The following is a 13879-nucleotide window of genomic DNA, read 5'->3' as shown; positions in this document are numbered from 1 at the left end:
AATTCCTTGAAAATACCACTTATCAAAATGTAACAGTGGATAAAACAGAAAATACAAATAGAATGATACAATATCTATTAATGAAACTTAATCCATTATCTAAAACATTCCCACACAGAAAAAAGGTTTCACTGGCGATTTCTATCAAATATTTAGGGAAGAAATGATAGCAATCATAAGCAAATTTAGAAAATAGAATAGGAGAGAATCCATCCAAACTCATCTTATGAGACCAGCATAATCTTGATAACAAAACCTATCAAGATTTTACAAAATAAAAATTACAGATCAATATTCATCATAAACGTGGAGGCAAAAATCCTTGACAAAATATTAGCAACCCCAAACCAACAATATATAAAAAGGGTAATCAATCATGACCAGGTGGGGTTTATCCCAGGAACACAAGGTTGGTTAGCATGCAAAAATCAACGCAGGCGTGGGCCCCGTGGCCAAGTGGTTGAGTTCTTGTGCTCCGTTTTGGCAGCCCAGGGTTTCTCCAGTTCGGATCCTGGGCACAGACCTAGTACTGCTCATCAGGCCATGCTGAGGCAGTGTCCCACACAGCACAACCAGAGGCACTCACAGCTAGAATATACAACTATGTACCCGTGGGCTTTGGGGAGAAGAAGGAAAAAAAAAGGAAGATTGGCAACAGATGTTAGCTCAGGTGCCAACCTTTAAAAAAAAAAAATCTCACCAGGGTACCTTTCTGTTCACCCTCAAAACTTCCCTTACCATCCCCAGATGCATCCTCTGATAAAATGGCCTAAAAAGTCAACAGTAAATCTTAATTTCCCACTGGAACGCAGGTAAATCCTTCTGTCACCTCTTAGTTAAAATGATTTATACTTATCACTTAGGAAGCCTTTATCTTCTATTTATCTGCTATTATACATAAAAGTTACAATCTCTAGAAAACTTAAAAGAGGACATGCACTTTAAGCCAGAAAGACCAGAAGGCACTCCGGAAGTGAAAAGGATTGTTGAACACATTCATTTTTTTCCCTCAGCACAAAGGACAAAATGTAACATGTCAAAAAGGACAAAGACAGGAGGCCCTGGGCATTCACACTGGCAGTAACCTCAGCTCCCACACAAAGATCCCAGCTTCCCATGCCCAGCCCCGGCCTGCCCTGCTCCCGCTGCCAAGGCCTGAAAAGCCACCACCACTCGGAGTGCACCTCTGCCTAAGACGAGCAGGTGCTACTCGGGAGAGAAAAACGCTCTACCTAAACCATCTGGACATCTGAACTTTTTCTCCCACAGGTACAGCATCACACATGGTGACTAGGTCTAAAATATCATTAGCCACCATTAGTTCTGGCTTAGGATTAGAACAATAACAATAATAAAAATGGCTATTACTTATTGAATTTTTACCAAATGTCAGACACTGTGCTAAAGTACTTTATATACACGATCTCGTTTAGTCCTTACAACAACCCTATATGATAGGTACTTACTATTATTTCTATTTTTTTCAGATGTGAAAACTGAGGCACAGAGAAGTTAGGCAATTTGCCCATGTACAGAAAGTGGTGAAATCAGAATTCTAACACTATTCTCATTGACACCAAACCTATAATTATACAATATTTCTAGGATGATGAACCGATGAATTTCCAGAAATAACTTCACATATTCATACACTGGGTCTGCCTATATTTGACTCACATATCAGGATCCTATTGGGTTTACCAGCTAAATTGTAAACTTCAGTTACTCTAATACCACAAATAGAGAGATTCTAGAAAGCAAGCAAAATTTACCAACTAGTAGCTGAGTACATACCTACTGTGATGTTACCCATCTTGCTATGTAACGTTATATCACCTGCAAAAGAGAAAGAAAGACAATTTTACACATTACAGATAATCCAGAAAGGAACTGCTTTATATATAGTAACCTAAAACATGGTTGGATAGCCACCATATTATTTAAAAACACTGTTACTGTTGTTGGCAATTTTTCTCAGGATCACAAACCCAGTCAGAGATTTAGAAGCAACTGTGAAATAACTAGCGTTAGGCATCTATGCAAACTGTCTTCCTCCACTCCGCCGTAAGCTCTCACAGCATAACTACAGAACAAACCACCATAGTTTCTGGGAAATATGAAGAAAATAATGACTCTTCTAACACCCATAAATGAAAACATTACTTAAACGTACTCACTATGCATTCTCAACCTAAACATCACTAAATTTATTAGACCGCACAAAGCCAAGTTTTGAACCAACTAACACTAAAATAATCTATGGAAAAAATTAATTGCTGTTATTTTTCAGGCCAGTATGCCATGTCTCTCTTTAGATGAAAGCGGTCTCTGTGCCAAGAGTTAAAGCAGTTTGGGGCAGGAATAATGAATACATTGAAGTATGACAACAAAGAAAAAAGCTTCAAAGGTTTCCATCTTTCAGTGAAAATATACTTCCCAAGACAAGTATGGAACATTACAACCACTCTTCCCAGCCCCCTTCCTCCAATGCCAACAATAGTAGAGTTTTTCATTGCGTGTATGTTTTATGTACAACACTCCTGGAGCCATATTACCCATATTTACTGCACTGGACGTGTAAGCAATGTTACCTCTTCTACCATAATTCCAAAACTGTTCTGAAAAGTAAAAGGCTAACTTCTATGTCAGAATTGATCTAGGGTAAGTGAACTCATTTATTTCATTTCATACACCATGTAAATACTGACATGTATCAGCACCTGGGAAAAAGCTAAAAGGGCACTTGATTCATTTGCCCAACAGTCAGATTTGCTTTAACTGCAAAAATCTCTCTAAAACTCTTCTATTCCATCATAGTTCATGTAAATATATGAACAAGGGGTACATTTGTGTAGTAATAAAACTTGGTTTGTGTGGAGAAATTAAGCTTATACAATTATTTTCAAGTCTCATTAAGTCACAAGGTTGTGAAGATCCTGTTAAACGTGTTATGCAAATATTATTTCGTAGGTGTGGTTCTGATGCCATCCCTGATATCAATTCCCCTACATTAAACCCTCATTCCCTGCCTACTCCCTGGCTCCCTGGCTCCAGAACCCACTATCCGCCATGGAGACAGACAGAGCCAAGGACAGCCACCTGGATGCCTTATCATCTCCTCCTCCTCCCAAGGCCGAATGCAGGCTGGTGGGAAAGCTCCGACCAGCAAGGCCACTGACTCCCCCCGCCATCTACAAGCAGCCACATTCTTCACAAACCTTTAAAACCCCTTGGCTCCCCTCTTTCAGGGAGATGAGACAAAACGAGACAAATTTGAGGGCTCACTCTCATCTCCTGGTTGATATCACCCAAAATAAAAACGCTTTCCTTGCCATAAGCCTGGCGTTCCAGTTTTCACTTGGCCCCTCTTGTGTGGTGGGTAAAGAACCTACGTTAGTAGGCACTAACAGTTCTAGACACCCTCTTCCAATTTCCAAACCCAGTAAATCCAGATTCACCGTCACATACAAATAGTGGCCAAAGATCATACTGCTTCTAAGATGGCCTCCAACAATCCTGCCTCCAGTATTCACGCCCTTGTATAATCCCTTCCCCTCGTGTGTACGTTGAACCTAATAATTTGCTTTTAACAAAGAGAACAGAGCAAAAGTGATGGAACGTTACCTCCAAGATTGGGTTACAAAAAGATTTTGGCTTCTGTCTTGCTAGCCTTCTTTTGCTCTGATGGAATTCATCTAGCCACATTGTCCACTGCCCTATGAAAGAGGCCTCCAGGCGGCAGGATCTGAACGGAATCCTGCCATCAACCACATGGGGGAGACAGGAAGCACATTCTCCCCTGCTGAACCTTCAAATAAGCCCACAGCCCCGGCTGACACCCTGATCACAACCTCGTTGAGAGATCTTGAGGCAGATGAACAAGTTAAGCCATGCCCAGATTCCTGACCCACCCAAACTCTAAGGCAATAAACATATGTTGTTTTCAGCTGCTAAGTTTTGGGGTTATTTGTTACACAGGAAGAGATAACTAATGCAGATGTTGAAACTGGAAGTGGGGTGCTGCCATAGTAAATACCTAAAAATGTGGGAGCAGCTTTGGAACTTGACAGTGCGCAGAGGTTGGAAGGATTTTGAGGAGCACGTTAGAGAAAGCCTAAGTTGCCTTGAACGGATTGTTAGTAGAAAGCTGGACCTTGAGTATGCTTCCCATGAGGACTCAAAAGGAAGTAAGGAAAATGTCTTTGGAAATTGGAAGGAGGATCTTTGTTAAGCAGTAGTAGAAACTTAGCAAACTATCACCTTCAGTAATGTGGAAAGTAGGAAATGTGCCTAATGAACTGAGTGATCCTACTAAGGAGATTTCCAAGCAAAGTCAAAGTGTTGTAGGCACTGCCTATTTTTTTTGGCTGCTTATAGTAAAATCAAGAGAAGAGAGAAAAACGAAAGAAAGAACTGTTAAACAAAAAAGAAACCAGGACATGAATGGTCTTGAAAATTCTCAGCCTCTCTAGATGGTGAAAGATGCTAAAGTTAAGAATGGCTTCCAAACAAAGTTTGAATCCAGGGCACCGCCAGAACATGGCCTGTAAATGAAGCTGAGGGGGTGATGGTAAAACCTTCTGCTAAGACCCCAGAAAGATCAAGGGTGGTACCTTGCAGTATTAATCAGTTATACAAAAAGTCCTTTAAAAAGATTAAGGATATGTCTTATAGATCCTCTCAATTAAACAAGAGACTTGCTAGAAAGCTTGAGAGCATTGTACTTCAACATCTTTGCAAAGCCCTATTTTGAAGAGATTCTTGGATATGGCTTTTATCTAATGGAATAAACCCCAACGTGATTCACAGGAGGCTCACAAAATTTTCAAGAGAATTATATCAGCAAACACACTGGCCTGAAACAAACTTGGCCTGAAAGGGACAGTGACAGTACAAAGTGAAAAGAGACCTAATAGACCTCCAAAATTCTACTGGCAGGAAGCAGACTGAGAAAACTACTCAGCTGCAAACACATGCTACATTTGATGAAAAAGGAAGGATGAATCAGAGGGAGGAGCCCAGAGCTCAGAGGGAGAAGCCTGGAACCCAAAAGAATTATTCCAAGGCCTTGTGATCTAATCAAGGAACCTCCAACTTTCGCCTACCCGAATTTCAAAAGCACTATGGACTCCTCTGTGCCTCTCATTTTCTCCCTTTGAACAGGAGAGTCTACAGCAATTAGCCTACGCCTGTCCCATTACTGTATGTTGGGTGTGTGGGTGGTGTATTGGGGGGACTAGAGAACTTGTCTTCTTAGGTCAGGTCTTCAGATTCAGAGGAACCATACTTGAGGAGTTGTACTTAAGCAACTACACCTGAGGAGCCTCATCTACACCTGGCTCTGATTTTGATGTAGATTCTGGACTCTGAGGTGATGCATAACGGGATGAGACTTTTGGGAACCTTGGAAGGAAAGGTGTATTTTGTATGTGGGAAGGACATGACTCATGGGAGGGAGGGCAGAGGACTGGCCACCCAAAACCTTACAGGATCTCTGGGGAGATGCACACACGGAAAGTTAAAAATTAGTATTTAGTAATAATTGTAGGTTAACATCATAAGTGAACAGTCTATTGACTTCAGCCTACACGAAAGGAGTCAGTGGAGAGTTTCATCATGGATAACAACACAAGAAAATCATGCTGTAGGAAGATTAACCTAGTGTGAGACAGTGAGTACTTCCACTCAGAATTCTCTTACTGCTTCCACCTCCTGAACACTTCAAAAAATACGATGAAGCAGACCCCGACATTTGTGATTTTAACTATTAGTAAAGAACTACTGACATAGTTTTACAGTCAGTCATTTAGCTAGTGAGTCAAGTCACCTGCTCAGCAAGGCAAAGGAGCATTATTATACTAGTCTTCAAGGAACGCAGAAAAAATGTATTTTTTTAATGAAAATATCTCAAAAAGCCAATCATTAGTGCTTGTGATGAAAGTAAAATGATCTCCAGAAAATAATGGATCTTGGAGCTATAAAATAGAAGTTTGAGATCCATTAAATGAGGACTAGTTCATATTACAGTGGGACTTCATAGTCTCAGACTACATCTCTCTTGAATGTTAGAGTTCTGTACAGTAAAAGCACAAGGGAATAAGAAAACTATGGAAATAAGGAATATTTGAAAATATAAAGAATATTTCAAAATGTTTGTCAGTGCTAAAGGATTTTTAAAGCCATAAGCAGAAAATATATTTTCAACTCATATCAAAATATTTAGAAAATCTCTACCATAAACAGAAATACTCCAAAGTCATTAGAATATACAAAATGGACCCCTTACCTAAATACTTAAAGTAGAATATTTAAAAGTGCACAAATTAACCAAATGGGCATTACTAGCACAAGTTTCTATAGTTTGGTTTCATCTATTTCATCACCAATCAGTGAAAATGAGAAACAAATCAACTATTTGAGAAGAGCAGATCTCTGTAAAAGCCTTCTTTCCAATAAAGCAGATGCCACCTGGTCTGGAACAACCATATGTGCTTACTCTATTCTCAAGTTATGCACCTTCTCCACAAAGCCCAGTGACTGAGAAAACATTAGCTAGCTTTTCCTTAGCTGGCAAATCTTCGTTCTAGTATGGTCAGAGGGAAAAATAAGCTATCAATTTAAAGATAAACATTAGTTTATTTTCCTTCACTAAAAGAAATGTGATTATGGTTGAAAGAGCACATATGCTCTTATAATCCAAACAGAACAATCAAATACCCTCAAAGGTTAAGTCCTCTTTTGCGTTTTTTTGGAGGGTTTCGGGGGACATGAGGGGAGGCACTTGCTATCTGCAAGCCACAGTGCTAAATGCTAAGAATACAGAAATGAATAAAACATGATGCTTGCTCTTGAGGAGTTTATAATTAGGCAAGAATTTAACAGTTAAAGGAAGGCCAGTGATAAAGAGAAGATGCTTAGATGAGTACTGAGAGATTACTAAAAGTCAACAAGATAAAGAAAGCTGGGAAAAGCATTTTAGGAAGACTATAAACAGAATGACCACTATGATCAAAGGCTCTGATCAAGGACTCAGAAGTATAAAGCAGGGAGCTGGCCCAGTGGCATAGTGGTTGAGTTCGCATGCTCCGCTTTGGCGGCCCGGGATTCACAGGTTCAGATCCCAGGTGCAGACCTACATGCCACACATCAAGCCATGCTGTGGCAGCGTCCCACATACAAAACAGAGGAAGATTGGCACAGATGTTAGCTCAGCACCAATCTTCCTCAGCAAAAAGAGGAAGATGGGCAACAGATATTAGCTCAAGGCTTACCTTCCTCACACAAAAAAAGTATGAGGCATGTAAGAATGTATAAAGGAAAAAGCAAGAGATTATGTAATTCTGGAAGACAAAGCATAGGGTCAGAAGAGGGAAGTGGTAAGCTAGCCAGGTCACTAAAGAAACAGGAGAGTCTGGGTAAGAGAATGCCATGTTCAATGTGCATTTCTAATAAACGACTACAGCTACAGTGAGGAGAGTGGATTTGAAGAAGGCAAGACTGGAAGCAAAGTTATGGCTGGAGCTGAGGCAAGAGATGACAAGAATTTGAAATAGAAGGGTAGAAATAAGAGAGAAAAAGATGGGATACACTGAAGAAATATTTAGGTGATAAAACTTACCAAAACTTGGTGATTGATTAGATGTGGGAGGTGAGACAGAGAGAGAAAGGAATTTAGAATTAGTTCTAGATTTCTAGCTTGGGGAATTAGGTTCACGGTAATATCAGAAACTGCAAATGGAAATAAAGGAAGAAGAACACATTATGGATAAGGTTACGGGGCTGGGAAAGTAGGAGGAAAAAAATTAGAAATGCTGAGTTTGAGATGCCTATAAAGATCCAAATGGCTACATCTACCAAGCAGACGGATGCAGAAGCTGGAAGCCAGGGCTAGAGTCACAGATATACGTCATCAGAATACAAGGGGAATAGACACAGAGATTAGACTGGTGGTTCCCAGAGGGGAAGCGGGGGACGGAGGAGGGCGAAAGAGGTGACAGGGCACATGTGTACGGTGACAGATGGTAATTAGTCTCCGGGTGGTGAACATGATGTAGTCTACACAGAAATAGAAATATAATGACGTACATCTGAAATCTACATAATGTTATAAACCAACGTTACATCAATAAAAAAAAAATCTTAAAAAAAAATAAATATAAAAAGCTTAGGGCAAAGGTAGTTAAGACTCAGAAGTGTATAAAAGGCCCAAGGACAAGAAAAGAAGTGACCAATGGAACAAGGATGAAATCCTGGAGAGCGCCAAGGGGGCGGAAAGAGGAGGAACCCATAGATGTTTGAGAAAGAGCACTTATAAATATGATATGACAAAGACTGCCAGCGTCCACTAATATTCATGTGCTTTTCTCCTTCCTTAGAATGCCGGTAAACTCTGCCTCTCAGCCTCTTACAGTTAGATAAAGCCATCTGAAAATATCCTGGCTAAAAGCATATGGCACAGCAATGTCTATACTTCTAGGCTTGATTTCCGAAACTTCTCTCATGATTCTCTGTGGTCTCTCTTCCTTTCATGGAAGCTTGGAAGCCACACACTGACAACGGCAGAGTCACCTTTATGGAAGGAGACGAGTCCCTCCAAAGAGCCGAGCCAGGCCAAACACTGCGTGGAACAGCCACATTTTGTGTCACATGTCTAAATCCTGAAAAAAAATCTATACTGTCTGCACCACAAAGGAAGCTGTAATTCCTTTCTAGTTTTTCACATAAAAAAGTTTTAATTGGGGGCTGGCCCCGTGGCCGAGTGGTTGAGTTCGCGCGCTCCGCTGCAGGTGGCCCAGTGTTTCGTTGGTTCGAATCCTGGGCGCAGACATGGCACTACTCGTCGGACCACGCTGAGGCGGCGTCCCACATGCCACAACTGGAAGGACCCACAATGAAGAATATACAACTATGTACTGGGGGCTATGTACCGGGGGGCCTTGGGGAGAAAAAGGAAAAAATAAAAAAAATCTTTAAACAAAAAAATTAAAAAAAAGTTTTAATTGTACAGATTCAACATTAACGTAACAATATCTTATGTCAAAATTATAATCAAACTGAAACTTCACAATGGACTTAAAAATAAATACTAGAATTTGGACAAACCATTTTCACGAACTTCATAAAGAGTTCTACTTAACCCAATAAAAGCTTCTTTCTTTTAAAATTTTATATTATTTCTGACTTTCTAAATTCACAAGGCAGATTTATAAATTCACCAGTGACTAAACGTCCTTCTTAAGCAAACTGGGACATTTCTTTATGAAATTCTGAGGGCTGTCAAAGTTATCAACTGTGTTGTATAATTAATGTAACTTCCACTTCTGTGAAAGTTCCAAAATCCAAAGGAGTTATTTAAGGAAGAGTTTAAGCATGTACATATTGCTAAATCTTTGGGGAACAAAGGACTTTTTAAGTACAGAGAAAATGAGAGAACTAATACTCAGCAATTTATTATCAAAGTATATTTCCAAAGAAACTAAAATAAGACTGTAAGTTACACAGGGAATCTTAATATTTAAAATACTGTTTTACTCATTAATCACTTATTCCAAATAATAATGTAAGTTAAATATAGAACAGTAAAACAACTGTCATGAGTACTCCTATATGTTAAACCTAATCGATTTGTTTAAATTATGTTAGAAATAAAACCAAACCATTTCAAGCAAGCTCTTCTTTCTCTTTAAAACAGTCAGGAAACTATATATATTTATATTTGAAAAATATATTTAGTAGAATACACATAAATACATGTATATCTTACATACACATGTATAGAATTCTTTAAAAATCATAAATATTCAAATAGCAGAATATAATAAAATATATTTCACACAGAATCTAAATTGATAATTTAGAAGGAAATCAAGATAGTAAACACTCTCGAAATTTTATACCTAAACACAAACTATCCAAGTACCTATTCTCCTACAAGATTCCCAGTGCCAGAACAGTGGGCAATATTTGTTACGTCAAGGAATAAACTAGTTTCTTTCGTATTAGAAAGCACATACTTAACAGATGTGATTCAACTACCTTGCGCATAGTAACTATTACTAGTCAATCAGCTCACTCATTTCTTACCTGGAAAACACAGACAGCGATACTTAAAAATTTCATTTGGGAAAACATTTAGGATAGACTTTCTCTTTTCTACACATGGAGTCAATTTGTAATGCCAGGAAGGACATATTACTCCTTTCATTATCCCTTTCCTCACTACTGGGCATCCTCTAAGTACTTAGTACTATGTTGGGTATGGGTTTGCCAACAGGGTACATGAGCAGAAAATACAGACAAGAAATAAATGTCATGCTCTCACTTCCTCTCATGAAAGTCTTAGAATCCACACACTGCAGATGAAGGTAGCAGCATCACTTTTATGGGGTGAACTGAGTCCCAGATGCCTCCATGCAGCTAAGCTGAACCCAAACCCTGTATGGAACACCACATTCTGTGCCAGAAGTCATCAGGCATAATAAACGATCCCGAAACAGGAGTTTACAGTACAGAACACAGCTGAAGCAGTGCATCTGTGCTGCAGTGCTGTTTGCCTAGAGGAATGCCCTAGAGTGAGCCAGGAGGCCTCAAAGCAGCGATGGAATCTGCACTGAAATCAAGAAGTTCACTATGGCTGTGGACACAAATTTGTTTGAACACTGTTTAAAAACATCTCCAAAAAATCGAGAAACCTAGATCAAATCCTTGCTCTTCCGCTAACTGACTTTTAATTGAGAGGGAACAACTGGCTATTTCTAAGTTTTGTTTTCTGCACTTGTAAACAGCGAATTGTCCATGAAGTGAAAGGCGCTGGCCCATGCAGGCACTCAGTACATGCTCGCTTTCACTGTGCTTTCAAATACCATCATCCACCTACCAACACAAAGGCTCCAGACTCACAGACCTGGTAAATCCACCAAAAAGACAGTTATTGCCATCACATTTGTGGTAAAATGGCTTTTTACAACATCTCTATGTTGGGTTTTAAAAAATCTACCTGAAAAAAAAAATCAGTTTAAGCCTTACTTAAGAAAAAAGAAGCCAAACTAAATAAATCCTGAACAGGCAGGTCTTAGAATGCATATATTCTCGAAGTTTGTTTCCTGTAAGTCAGACGTTTAGAAGGAGCAACATATTTTCCCACAAAAACAAGTTTCAAGATCCCCAAGCCAGCTTGTTTAATGTTAGCCAAAATAAATCCCTAATTTCTGTTCTACGACCATCACCATTTAGAACAAAGAAGTCACTGGAACATGTATTCAGAGTTCCAGGTTGGGATGATCCGTGGGAGACAGCTCTTCCTCCTAAAATCCCACTAGCGAGAACACAGGGGCTTCCTTTCACGAGCCCTGACTCCAACCTTCTCATCTACGAGAGAACATTGCCTGCTCTTCTGTACCCGTCCCACCTCCAAACTCCAAACTCCAAACTCCACTAACATGTTCACATAACCCCTTAGGACAAGGATGGAAACGGGCGGCATGGGAGGGGGAGGTAAGAAACCTGGGCTTGTCTGAAGGGTGATTTGAAAGGAGGCAGGCACTGGGGTGTGACTAGGAAATGAGGAAGGTTTCCTTCTCACCCCTCCCTCTTTTATATAGTTACTTTCACTGAAAAACCAAAGCAGAGTGAGGGCCAAGCACTGGACCAGGAAAGCAGGGATTAACATAGCAGCTCTTCTGCAGCGGCTGGATCAGACTCCCCTCCCTCGCTTCTTCTCACTGCTGTGCTAGTGTTACAAACAAGGACGGCATTCAGTCCTTCCCGGAGACTGCGAGTTCTTTCACCACAGGTATCATCTCCTGCCTGACTTTGTACCCTTGGTGCCTGAAAATCTGGCACACAGTAGGTGGTCAACATATGTGTTGAATGAATCAATAAACAGAACAGTAGTGGATGCTGTGACTCATCACCCAGAACCCACTCTATAACCGAAGGGACTATGTTCCTGGCTGTTGGGAGCATTGCTGGCAGACAGGCCTCAGTCAGCCCTTAGGGAAAAGCCTCGACTGAAGAGCCATCCTGGCCGCAGATCATACTCCTTGCTGGGGCAGCCTGCATCTAACGACTGGGGACACAGGCATACCTTGGAGAGAGCATGGGTTCAGTGCCAGACCACTGCAGTAAAGCAAATAAAGAGAGTCACAGGAATTTTTTGATAAAAGTTATGTTTATACTATACGAAGTGTGCAATAGCATTATGTCTAAAAAAACAATGTACATACCTTAACTGAAAAACACTTTATTGCTAAAAAATGCTAACCATCATCTGAGCCTTCAGAAAACTGTAATCTTTTTGCTGGTGCGGAGTCTTGTAAAAAATCTAATACCTGCAAAGCGCAATAAAACGAGGGACGCCTGTACAGAGGTCCAGCTCCCCTCACCCCAACCTGAGACGACTCTAAGGACCGTCCCAGCGTCAGGGCTCCCCCTTGCGGCTGTTGAGTGCGTTACAGCCCAACTTCTCCCGTGGAAACCCGGCTTCCCTCCCTTCCACGGCATTGGTCCCAAGGCTTCCCCAGCAAGTGTGCTGCACTCTCGTTTCCACCTCAGAGTCTGCTTGCAAGAAACCCAACCCGAACCAACAGTCCCACAGAGGACCTAAGTGTGACGCAGGTTTAAACCGCCCAAGGAAAGGTATCTGACTTCATATTAAAGGTCAGTAAATATAAAACGCTTTAAGAAAGGCCATGCAATGAACTCTTTTTATCCCCAGCAATTTGTTTCCATTTCAGCTCCTTTAAATAATCAAGAGACCTAGAGTATTTTGAGGGCCACCTCAAAAAAGTGCATCTGTTTTACTATCATGTAAGCTATTAATGACAAACTATACCAAATTCAACACTTGTCTAACTTAAAACAAAGCAGAAAAAAATTAATGAATTTAGTGTAAACAGTATAAGGCGCTACAGAGAACAGAGCTGTTTTTATTGTGTTAATCAAGCTGACTTTATAAGGTATTGCTTTCCCATTAAAAGATATTCAACATATTAAATACAGTACTTTTAATTGCAATTAACAGTTAGAAATTCGATGCTTACATAAAAATCACTGTTAAAATATGAAGAGGTGCAAATTCCCAGCAAGGCACAGCTAAGTAAAAAATAAATGAATAAGTAACAAAACTATTTGCTTTATCTGGATCCAGCTCCACTGGACTCAAGCTATTTTGGGCTCAAATAATACCTTAATCTTGCGAGAATAGTTGATGAGGACTCAAATATCTTAACCTTGCAAGAATGGTTGTTAAATTGAGGCTCAAGAATTATTTTAAGCATAATAAGTACTCATTTTTTTAGATTTTTTTTTTAAACTGTAAGACTACTTGGCAATTTGCTACGCAGCATGGCTAGAGACCATCTGATAATTCATGCTCACTACTAAAATCTGGAGGTATTGCCAAAGTGTATAGATACCAATATTCAGCTTTCCTGTGGAAGCTAAATAAGTGGTCTATATGTGGAAAAGTTTCAGTCCATACTTCCTGGAAAATGGCCCAAAAGGCATTTAGTAGACGTGCGTATACTGTCCTTCTTGCCAGAATAAGTGACTCAATTCTATCTGTATCTATTTCAGCCAACGTACCTGGACTGGAATCATCTGCATGTGGAAATTGAAGAAGCATGCTGAGTGACACTGAACACCAGCATGCCCTTTGCCTACTACTTCACCGTTATCCTCTTCTTTTCTTTCAAAGATACAAAAATTAACTAAGTAATATTACTTGTCTGCAGAGACATGTTTTGAAAGTCATAAGATGATATTTAATCAAAGAAAACGGAAAATGGCAGGGTACTGAGAGGACCTGGTACCAGTACTAATACACATACAGCATTTTAACCAAAATTAGTATCACTGAGTTGCTATAATTTGATTCCAC

General features: G+C 40.0%; 1 protein-coding gene across 4 annotated transcripts in view; it reads right to left on the bottom strand.

Annotated features, from left to right (window-relative positions):
• FAM185A (family with sequence similarity 185 member A) overlaps nucleotides 1–13879 on the bottom strand; it is a 59137-nt gene that overhangs the window by 32040 nt on the left and 13218 nt on the right. For all 4 annotated transcript variants that reach the window (XR_011539381.1, XR_011539382.1, XM_070617050.1 and 1 more), the window contains exon 5: nucleotides 1795–1836. Coding sequence is in view for 2 of the 4 variants with exons in the window: in XM_070617050.1 (XP_070473151.1) it covers nucleotides 1795–1836 (42 nt within the window). In the remaining 2 variants the exon portion in view is untranslated. The remainder of the gene's footprint in view (nucleotides 1–1794; nucleotides 1837–13879) is intronic.

This window comes from Equus przewalskii, chromosome 4 (assembly GCF_037783145.1).
Source record: "Equus przewalskii isolate Varuska chromosome 4, EquPr2, whole genome shotgun sequence".
NCBI lineage: Eukaryota > Metazoa > Chordata > Mammalia > Perissodactyla > Equidae > Equus > Equus przewalskii.
This window is presented reverse-complemented; position numbering and strand designations above follow the sequence as displayed.